Consider the following 12,044-nt stretch of genomic DNA (forward strand, 5'->3'; position numbering starts at 1 on the left):
GCGCCCTTGTGGCAGAATTCTTAAGCTTGCATGGCTTCTCTTTATCCTGCAAAAAACCAGACTAAAGGTATTGACAGCCTCCCTTTTCCTTTCTAAGACTGGTGCTAAATGCTTAGGTTTGTGGTCTCTCCAAGGCCTGAAGATTAAGGCCAAACTTCTGTGCATGCTCATTAGCTTCCTACAAAAGCTTGTCCTGGCCACCATCCACAGTATGCACTGGAAGCCAGCCACAGTTTTGGGATGGATGTGGGGGTGTCATACAGGACACTGGTAGTGCTGTGGGAAATTGGGGAGCTCACTGGACAGAGTGACCTCAGCAGCTGATGGGCAAAGCTTGTGAAGGGCTCAGTGATATTACTATGACCTGTACACTTTTAATACAATCCCCAGACCTGGTGGCTGTTCTTCCAGCTGCTCATTAGCCCTCAGTAATGTAGCTCACAACTCAGTACTATGGATTGAGGAGAGAGAAATGTGCCTTTTTGGCAATGTCCTGCATAGTTAGGGAAGCTGGGCACTCACTCACATGGTCTCACTTTTCCATGTGGGAGAAATCATGATTCTAACAAGGGCTCTCTTGACATGGAGCTATGCAGCCTTAGGGGGAGGAGTGATACAAGTAAAGCCAAACTTTTCCTTTTACCCCCTCCAATGCATCCATTCTTGGATTTTTTTTGTTGTTGTTCCAATAGTACATTGCATCTTCTCCAATAGACTCCTGGACTTCCACTAAGGCTCTCTTTTCCATGAATGATTGTCTAAGTCATTGTTCTGCATGGGCTACCAGACCATGGCTGAAGGGGGCTGGAACTGGTTAATGGACTACTGCAGGGAATACAGGCAGGACTGAGGTCTGTATGAATATTACTTCATTCATAGGTGAGCGAGACTCCTCCCAAGTACCTTGGTATATGGTGCTAGATTGCATAGTTCCCACAAAGGCAAAAGGAGATGAGAAGACGTGACTCAAGGGTTTTGCCTTGGATAAATGGAAAGATGGAGTTGTCACTTGTTGTTCTAGGAAGTCAAAGTAGCAGATTGAAGAGTATGTAAGGAATTTGGGGTACATGCTAGATTTAGTTTGTCTATTCATCAATATGGAGGTATTGAGTAGGGAGCTGGATATGCAGATCTAGAATTCAGGAAAAAGGTCCAGATTATAATAAAATTGTTGAAGCAACAACTTATAGATAACATTTAAAGCCATAAAGCTGAATGAGTTTACCTAAGGAGTAAGTGGTGATAAGGAAGAAAAGCCCAAAGATGGAGCCCTGGAATTATTTCAAGTTTAGAGGTCAAGGCAAAGGAATCACCAAAGGTATTAAGAGTGGTCATGGAAATTCAAGGCTGACTAAGAGAGAACCAACAGAAAGTGATGACACAGAAGCCAATCAAACAAATATAAAGACTAAACAATGGATTTGATAATCTGAATTTACTGGTGACCATGACAAAAACTGTTTCAGTGTAGTGATGAGGATCAAAGCTTGATTAGGGATCATTCAAGAAAGAATTGGATGAGTGGTATGCAAAGAGTTTCTATAAAGGGGAATGGATATGGAGAGGTGAGGTGGAGGAAATGTGAGGCAAAGGGGGTATTTTTTAAAATTTTATTTTTAAGTAATCTCTACACACAATGTGGGTTTTGAACTTAGAATCCCATGAGCAAGACTAATATGTTCCCCCAACTGAGCCAGCCTGGCACTCCAAATGGCTATCTTTTCTAATGGCAGGAGATATTAATGGCAGCATGATTCCCTACCGATGGAAATGATTCAGTAGAAGAAAGAAATATATTTTTGACGTAGGAGGAAGGAAGATATTCAATAGGTGGCATAATGTCTGTGTGCTGAAAAAAGAGGATGGTATCCAACATACAAGTGGAAAGGCTGGCCTTATGGTTGCCTGGGTGGCTCAATCAGTGAAGCATCTGCCTTCGACTCAGGTCATCATCCCAGAGTCTTGGGACTGAGTCCCGGATCAGGCTCTCTGCTCAGTGGCGAATCTGTTTCTCCTTCTACCCCTCCTCCCTGCTCATGATCTCTCTCTCTCTCTCTCTCTCTCTCAGATAAATAAATTAAACCTTTTTTTTTTTTTAAAAGTGGACATGCTGGCCTTAGACAGAAGCACAGACAGGTAACTCATATTAACAATGTGAAAATAGAGTCCCTGAACCCACATGCAGGTTTGTGGGAGAGTGTGCAAGTACTCTTCTGAATGTTTCTATTTTTTTTTCAGTGAAATGTGAAGCAAGTAAAAAAGAAGGAGGAGGAAGTGGAGGAGGAGGAGAAATAGGAAGCTTGTAAATTGCCATAGAGCAAGGACGGAAGAAGAACTGGTAGATATCTGAAGCATATGTGAAAAACATTCCTCAGAGGAGTGGGGCTATGAATGCATTGGAAAAATGTAACAAGATTACTAGTCAGCACCAAGGGGCTACTTGAGGCTTGCATTCATGATTTCCAAGTGATACTACTCAGCACGATATATGTTTTCCTTCAGCCATATTTACTCTTCCCAGTGCAGGCACAGCATCATCAGGAAAGTGAAACTGACCTAGGTAGGGTGCTGTCACATAGATGTTTTACACAAAGACAGGAGAGGACGAAGGAGTTGAGAGAAAACACAAGGGGTGTTCTTGATGATGGATTACAGATAACCAGCATATAACACATGGTCTCTCTTGAGTCAGAAAGGACAAAGAGAAGAGCAAGTGCTTCTCTAATCAGAAGTTGGTAAAATTACTGAGTTATGCATTCCACTAAGATGGAAGAATTTTGAGGCTGGAGTCCTATGGGAATGAGTTGGAAAGGAAGGTACTGATTACTGCAGAGTGGAGTACCTGAGTTTGATACTATGGAGAAGTGCTTTGTAATGACAAGGTCTACATTAAGAGGCTGGGAATGGGCAGCCGAAGAGAAAATCACTGGAAGAGCTATCGAAGACCTGAGGGCTTAGGAACTGGAAGCATCATCTGAGAAGATTTGTAAATCTCCAAGAATTATGACAGGAATGACAGTAATCCAGCTATTAAAATATTTAAGAAATAATAAAAAGGGACCCAGGGATCTGTGGATGATTACACCTAAAAGCCATATTGAGTGAAAAAAAGACAGATTTGCAAATTATCAGAATGGCATCCTTCTAATTTCTCAATCCATTGTTTCTTGGTAACTATTTATTATAAATTTATAGTTACTATTAATTAAAATATATAATTATGTACTATTTACTTAGAAATGACACATACTTTATAATTTTATACATGCAAGTTTATGTCTATTTCATGTCAATTTATTTTATTTACCAAGCTTGTACATAGTGGTTACTCTGTGCTAGGTACTAGCCTACACACTTCACAAAAATTAACTCATTTGGGGCACCTTGGTGACTCAATCTCTTGAGCGTCTGACTCCTGATTTTGGCTCAGGTCATGATCTCAGAGTTGTGGGATAGAGTCCCCACATCAGGCTCTGTGCTCAGCAGGGCATCTGCTAGAGGATTCTCTCTCCCTCCCCCTCTGCCTCTGGCCCTCTCCACTCTTTCTCCCTTATTCTCTCTCTCAAATAATTAACCCATTTGATCACAAAATTCTTTTAAAGTAGGTGTTAATATCATCACATTATAAAGACTGGGAAACTGAAGCACAGAGAGAATAAGCAACTTTTTCAGGTTCACACAAGTAGTTTTTGGTGGGGGTAAGATCTAAACCGAGGAAATATGGTTCCAGAGCCCCGGTCTAACACACTATGTTTTGCCTCTCTACCCATAAGAAATCCTTCTCCATCTGTAAGAATTTCAAATTTTATTAGTCATGCATTTCAGGGAAGTGGGTGGACAATATTTTCATTGTGAGATAGGAGTTTTCTTATATAAATGATATCTTTATTTTGCATAAATAGTTTATATGCCCAGTTCAAGTATCCCACTTGAATTCCAGATACATTTCTGATTGTCTACTTATCCAATATAAACATGACCAAAATGGAAGTATTTTGTTCAGTTTTGTTCCTTCCTTACCCCCAGTCTTTCTTTCATTAGGTAAAGGCACTATTGCCAACACTGTCACTTTAGACAGGAAACTGAATACACTTTGATTCCTCCTCTCAGCCTCCCAACTTGAGGCAAACTCTCTTTACCAACAAATATGTCATTCTCACAGGAACTGATCAAATGAAGAAAGTAATGTGTCATGTTAGAAAAGGAATAATGGTCAAAGGTGGAAATGAATGTAGAGGCCCTGATAAAAAAAAATATAACAAGAACTTGCTTAATTGTCAAAAATAAGAAAAAAAAGACTACATTATAAACAAATGTCTGGCATACTGAGTGAAGTAAGCTTGCTGGAGACAGACCCTGAAGGACAGAGTTTCAACAAACTTTGTGTCCCACAAGCATTTTGGTCCAGTCTGCCCAAAATAACATATCCCTTCCACATGTTAATTACTGTATAATGGGAAAATAACAGATAACTAAAAATAAACAGTAACGAGAGAGCAACAAGTATTGAAATCATCTCCATCTCTATGGAAGAACTTGGAAAAATACTTGAAGAGGTTTGGACAGTGAACCTAACATCATGTCACAAGAGGATTATGTATTTCAAATTCCTTTATGTCTCCGGACCTCCACTAATGCCCTCCCTGTTCTTTGGCAGTATTACTTCCTACCTGGACAACAGCAACATTCACTGCTTCCACTTGTGCCCCTTTAAGCTATTCATCATACAACGGAGTATAGAACAAAGTTTTCAACACTTGCTTTAGATGATGCCACTTCTCTATCTAAAAGCCCAATAGCTTCCCAGTGCACTTGACATGCATACTAAATCTTCACTGTGACTTAGGAGACAGTTCATGACTTCTTTCCCACCAGCCTTCTCCTGGTTCATGCTGGTCCACTTAGAGGCTTCCCTTATGCATGAGGGAAGCCTCTAAGTGGCTCATGTATGCTCACTCTTCTTCTCTCCCACCTTGGTCATTTCACCCACTTCGTTCTGTTTCCAGATTTTCCCTTGTCGCCTAGGGTCCAGGCTCTTTGCACTTATCAGGCATCAACTTTAATTCCACCTCTTCAGAAAACACTTTCTGGAAGACCCAATAAAAAGCAGCTTCCCTGCTCCTTTAGTCTCATTCGGGGCATTCTTATTGCTTCTTTCAGAGCATTTATCAACATTAGAATTGGGCATCTGTGTGATATTATGTTAACTCACTTACTTTCCATCTTCTGTACTAAACTATACCCTCCATGATGATAGATATTTATTATGTTTATTTCCTTCCAACTTACATCTGTTATGAAATGTTTAAAAATACATACTGAAGTAAATATTCTAATAAGTAATGAAGAAATAGTAAAAAATGTCTAAATAAATTATGTATTTGCATACATATGATTAGTTTTCTTAATAACTATATAACACAATAATGTAAAGATATACATAATTATGAAACTCCTTCCCTCCCTCCCTTTCTCCTTTTGAGTATGGTTCACTAATTTGTGAGTTATTTTAATAATGATTATCCTTTATTTAAGAAATAACTAAAATCTTGATTTTTTTTTATTTGACTACAAAACTTTCAGAATTTAAAATGTCAACCATCTTATACCTACAAAATTAAATCATGGGATCTCAAAGTATCTCTAAGTGTATCAGGCATTTGGGCAATTTTGTCTCTAATTTATGTTTTTTTTCCAGACTCTTTCATCTAAAAACAAATGAGTTAATTTTAGTCCAAGAAAGAACATCACACCCCATTTTGTATGTAGCCATTTCTGTAATGCATAGATTGATTATTTCTTTCTGGTTTCCTCTGAAGCCCTGAATTGGGCCCAACACCCAAGCTTGGCGTCATTGCTTGGGAAGACTGTATTGCCTTACTTGTCTTCTTGAATGCATGACACTTGCTTAAAGAAGCATAGGTCTTTTGGCAGTAGTGTCAGAGCATTGCACAGTGTGATATTCCAAGGAGATCCACAGAGATGTCAAGCATTCTAGAATGGGTTGAAACCATGGATGGGATCTAAAGAGTTTTTGTTACACAGCTGGCAAATTTTACAACACTTCCCTTAAATGACAAGTCTGTGGTATATTTTATAGTATAAAGAAGGTCTTAAACAAGGACATTTCAAGACTAGAGATACTTTAAAAATTATACTTCTCCAACATGTAAAAACTTTGAGGTCTCAGTAGTATTGTTGACTTTATACATCTTTTTTTCTGTTGTTTTCTCTCTTGCTCTAAATTGGTGTTGTTCTTTCTATTCATCCATTAGAAACATTGAACAAACAAATACCTTTCATATGGGCCTTCCAGGAAAATATAAATGGTATAATCTATTATCTAAGTAATATTTTTTTTCCCTGAACATCCCTTCTAGGACTGGCTTACTCCAGAGAAGACTGCATGCTAGCTGACCCATGGCTATCTTGTCTGTGACTTAATAGAACTGTTGAGCATTTGCCAGTAACAGTATTAGCTGGGTGACTTGCCTTGCCTTCTCCTTTTTAAAATTCTTCCCTTTTTCAAATTTAATGTTTGCCTTGTGGCGTGATTTCTTTTCAACTTTTCAACTTTGAAAGGTTACTTAGAAATAACCAAAGACTGACTGCCTGTAATACACATAAGATGAAACCTCTCATTAACTTTAAAAAGCTACTAGTGTATTGAACAATAATCACTGCTTCCGGTCAAAATTTCATCTTTTGAATAAGAAGTATTATATATATGGTACTTGCATATATAATATTTACTTTTCCATAATGTAATCTTGAAATTGAAAATCAATGTCTATAGAACATTCTGCTGTATAAAAATAAGGACCTCGGATGTGATCGTAGAGTTATTTTGTGTTTTATTTCCCCTACTGAGATTTTAACTATTTCCAATCTTAATTCATTTACTGATTTCCAATCTTAATTCATTTACTGAAATAAATATAATGAAGAAGCCAAGCTTGCCTATCTTAATAATCAGAAGTGAAAATTATCATATTTGTACATACACATAGATGAGTCATTCATTTTATCCCTGTACGAAGTCTACAAGGTTAAAATATGTTCTGCTAATCCAATTACTATTTTAAAGTTATGCACTGGAGAAAACATTCAATGAAAATCATGCCTGAAAACAGGACCCAAGACCTTACCGTTCAGCCTGTTCATTCTTCAAGAAGGTCATCTTAGGATTCCAGTAAGATGAAGAAATACTATTTAAAACTGCTACTCTAATAGTGTTTTTTTTTTTAAATAGTAGACAAAGGCTAGTTTGAACTCACTAGACTTTAAAGCATCAACATGCTCAGAGATTAAACTTTCAAAAAGGGCGGTAGTCAAGGGATACATTAAAAAAATCTAACTTAATTAAGTAGAGACAAGGCACAGTGAAAGAAGCTGTTCGTACCTGGCGACACACATAATCCCACTGAGTGTTAAGTTCTCGGAGTTCTGTCTCAAGGCTGCTGGCAAACTCCGGCTCTGCCTCAGTCTTCAGCTTTTGTGCACCTTCATTGACACTGTTGAGACTGGGCTGAATCGTCTGAATGTCATTGACTAAAAGCTAAGGAAATAATTCCACGTAAGCTAAAGCAAATGTTGCTATAACATACTAGAAATGCCACATAGATGGGAAACATATAATCCATATAATCAGGAATCAGGACATTACCCATGAATTCAAGCCTTTCTTTCTTAAAAGAATGTAAAGAATTTAAACTCTGATACACACCCACCTATAGATATAGACATATCTATCTCTCAGCCTTGCCAACACTGTTCAGTGGTTTCCTGGTGTGAGTCAAGTAGGGAATTATCTATATTCTACTTAGATCAGACACAAAAAGAAAGAAATTTAATATTCCTTGTTAGAAAAATGTGTGAAAATGATGGGCTTTATACATTACTATTTTTGAAATTATTTTGGTTTTCAGATGCAAGATATTGCAGCAATTGTTTATAGCATGATGGGTGTGAAGGTTATTTGTAAGCTGGGTTTGTTTTCTTTTTTCTTAGCTTGTATTTGCAAAGAAGATTCTTTAAAGAGCTAGATTACTTTCTTTCTGCTGCATGACAATGGTATATTGAATATTATTTCAAAAATCCGTATTGTGTAATATTATGTCCAGTGCAATATGCCTGGGCAGAGCAACACAGTATGACTAATAATCTGCAATAAGATATGACAAATAGCTCAAAGGCTTCTTTGCCTTTAGGTTAAATCATATTTTATAGTAAAATAATCTTCTGAGTATTGAGTAAAAGATAATGATATTCTGTTCCTCATTTATTTAACCTGGTTTCTCAACATTGGTACAACTATCATTTTAGACTGGCTACTTTTTCTTGTGAGAGGCTCTTCGGTCTCTCTATGATAGAATATGTACAGAGCACTCCTGGCCTCTATCCACTACATACTAGTAGCATCAACCCCATTCCAGTTTGTGATAAAAATGTCTCTAGAGGTTGCTAAATGTCCCTCAGGGGAACAAAATCACTCTGGTTAAGGACCACTGATAAAATCAAATCATAACTTCCATATAAAAGTCTTCATATGATAAGGGTCATATAAAAATCTTACCCTGCACTGTTTCAGCTGTCTTTTTAGAATTTCTGGATCCCCAAGGGCAGGCCATTCCTCCTTCAGGAAAACATCAACTTCAGCCATCCATTTCTTCAGAGTTTTTATGTGATTCTGGAATCAGAGACCCATTTTAAGCCATACTGGGGTGCTGATTTCTCTTAACACAATTCATCACAGTGATATTTATGAACACAAGCCCAGAAATTATTCCTGTGTTTGAAGGATGTCTCTAAGTAGCTCTTCAGGAAAAGAATATTTTTACTAAGACTGCATTTTTATGGTCTACAGTATGAGCACTGGTGTATGAAATCTGCTATTGTTAAAAATAAAAAATTACTACCAAATGTGGTTTTATGATGTTACTCTTGAGAACATTAAATCATATCCCCCTCTAGAGAAATTTTAAGTTACAAAACAACTCATGATAATACTAACAATGTGCCCTTACAGTACATAAAACAAACTATGAACAATAAACTCAATGTAATGGTGTCTTTATAGCCTCCCCTAAACCTGAACTTCCACAAATTGTTTTCTACAGTTGACAGTTTAAATAGTCCCTCCAGTTGGGAACTTCTCAGAACACAAGATTTTGTCATTTCGAAGAGAAAACCTCTGATTTTAATTTCCTATTTGCCTGACCAGGTTGAAGTAATGATCAGGGAAAAAATGTCAACTTTTATCATTTATAAATAGCCAAGTACCTCCCATTATTCTTTCACATATTGCTTCCCCTCACTCCCTGACTGCTTTTTTTTTTTTTTGCTACTTTTCAAATGTGTGATTTTCGAGCTCCTTTATTTCCATACAATTCAACTCTGCTGCCCAGATGTGCTATTTCCTCCCTTCTTAATTAAATCTCTGTTGAAAATGTGTGCTTGCCAGAAAGCTACCCATTCAATTTGATTAATACTAATGCTTTTTAAAAGCATTTGACTAAATCTAAGAACTTCAGATTTCAACATCATCATCTTGCTCATATCTCTTGAGTCTGGTTTCATATTTCTAAGATCTAGTTCAGATCTTATTATTGGCTCCTTGATTACCGCATTAGCTCTTTTTGCTGTCTGTCTCAATCTTTCCCTACTCTAATCCATTCTCCACATAGGTGTCAGTATTTTTCTTCACTCTGCCTTCTTCTTATCACAGTGATGCTTTGAAAACACAAATATTATCATCTCTCCTTCTTTAAAATAGCAGTAACAGTTCCAAATTCTTATTTTTTAAAAAAAAATTATTTATTTATTTATGTGTCAGAGAGAGAGAGAGAGAGCGAGCGAGTGCACAAGCAGGCAAGAGTGGCAAGCATAGGTGGAGAGAGAAGCAGGCTCCCTGCTGAGCAAGAAGCCCGATGCGGGACTCAATCCAGGACTCTGGGATCATGACCTGAGCTGAAGGCAGGGGCTTAACCAACTGAGACACCCGGGAGTCCCCGAAATTCTAATTTTTAATTCCATCACCACTAGGTTGTAATTCATATTCTAAAGCATGGTATCTGGGATCATTATCTACTCCTAGATCATTTTTCTAATCACATACATTATTAATCTCCAAACATATTTTTGTCTCTCCAAGACTGAACCCCTTCTGGATAAGTGAATATATGGCTTCATTGTGTGAGGTAACTTCTTTTCCTCTTTATCAGCTGACTGAATTCTACTTGTTCAAGGTGAAGCCCAGATAACCCATGTTCCAAGAACATTGCATAGCCCCTTTGCCCAGCTGATGTTGGATTTCTTTTCTGTCTCTTGTAGTAATGTTTACCATACTCATTAATTGACTTCCTGTGTTGGCTGAATAATGACCTCGCTAAGATGTGCATGCCCTCACTCTTGCAACCTGGGAATATGGTCCCTTACCTGGCAAAAAAAAACAAAAACAAAAAAAAACAAAAAAAAAACACAACTCTGCGGATGAGATTAAATATTTTGAAATGGAGACGTTATTCTGGGTTATCTAGCCAGGCACAATGTAATTACAAGGGTCCTTATTAAGAGGGGTCAAGAGTGTGACATATAGAGAGAGAGGCCCTGAGATGCTGTGCTGCTGACCTAAATAGAGAAGATGCAGATATCAGGGGACAAATACCATTTTCCAGAAGCTAACAAGGACAAGGCAACAGATTCTCTGCTAAAGACTCCAGAAAAGACATAGCCATATCCACTCCTTGATTTTAGCCCACTGCAGCTGATTTTGGACTTCTGACCTCCAGAACTATAAGATAATAAAGTGGTGCCATGTTAAGCTACTAAATTTGCGGTAATTCATGACAGCAGCAGTAGGGAACTAACACACCTATTCCCTTCTCTAGAATGTGAAATCCTTGTTGGAAAACACCATGTATTTATACCCTCTTTAACCACTTGTACTGGAAAAAATGGGTTTGCACATAAGTGTGTGTGCACATATGTTTATATGCAGAGATATGTTCATATATATGTTGTACTTTATGGATTGTTTCAGGACATGTTCTTTTGGTTTCTAAAAGGTAAAAACAAACAACAGCTAATAGCTGCACTGGGACGTCAACCAGAAGTATCTCGTTCATAATGCTTTTCATTATGCTATGATGCTGTCAAAGCATTAATATTCTTCACAATAATTCACCCCATAAGAGAGGTATTACCTATCTCAGTAAATATTTTAGGCTTTAGACTAGAATGTAATTGTTCGTTTACCATTTCCAGCTTGGGTGATTAGGAGCACAGTGGCACTATTCAAACGAATTAAGTCAGTAGGAGCTGGTCTCCGGAAGGTAATGAGGTCAAATTTATAAAAACAATTATAGGCAAAATACGCAGATAAAATGATCTGACTATATTCCATGACAGATAACTTTTTATCTATTCATAAGCTAAGTGATATCTATATTTTAAAGAGCAGCCAGGCTAAAGGATAGACTCGTTTTGAAAAATATTAAGCTAAAAATATATTTAAGTCCCATTAGTTCTTTTGGCAAAAAAAAAAATAATTCTCAAGAAAATCTAGAGAGGGGAAATCTTAACTACTGTTTTCTTAAAAGAAATAAGCAAGATACACTCATTTGAGAAAAATGGGTGTCTTTTGATCTCACCACTCACTTTGAAGAACTATAGAGGATAAATTTCTATTTGCCTTTAAATTTTAGAACACATCATTAGGGGAGAAACAAGCCAGGAAAACAAATGAATACAAGAGTTCAAGCTTGGATTACCTGAATTTTTCGAAGTTTAGCCATTTGCTCCTCTAGCTTCTGGCAATGTTCAACCAGCTGGGAAGACAGCTTCTTCCAGCGGCCCTCAATCTCTTCAAATTCTGATTGATACTTCCGGCTAATATCAGACAGCGGTGCTTTCTTTGACATCTCTTTCACAGTGGTGCTGAGATAGTTTAGGCCACTTTGTTGTTCTTGCAGAGAGCGTTGTAAAGCCTAAAATTTTAAAAAAAGAAAGCACATGTATACTAATTGAAGAAAAATAACAAGTTT

General features: G+C 37.4%; 1 protein-coding gene across 5 annotated transcripts in view; it reads right to left on the minus strand.

The window, feature by feature from the left end:
* The window catches only part of DMD (dystrophin), a 2,094,983-nt gene that overhangs the window by 1,337,492 nt on the left and 745,447 nt on the right, over positions 1-12,044 (minus strand). For all 5 annotated transcript variants that reach the window (XM_032330377.1, XM_032330378.1, XM_032330375.1 and 2 more), the window contains exons 23-25: positions 11,772-11,987; positions 8,576-8,689; positions 7,403-7,558 (exon numbers count right to left, since the gene is read on the minus strand). In XM_032330377.1, coding sequence (XP_032186268.1) covers positions 7,403-7,558; positions 8,576-8,689; positions 11,772-11,987 — 486 coding nt within the window. The remainder of the gene's footprint in view (positions 1-7,402; positions 7,559-8,575; positions 8,690-11,771; positions 11,988-12,044) is intronic.

The sequence above is a fragment of the Mustela erminea genome, chromosome X (genome assembly GCF_009829155.1).
Source record: "Mustela erminea isolate mMusErm1 chromosome X, mMusErm1.Pri, whole genome shotgun sequence".
NCBI lineage: Eukaryota > Metazoa > Chordata > Mammalia > Carnivora > Mustelidae > Mustela > Mustela erminea.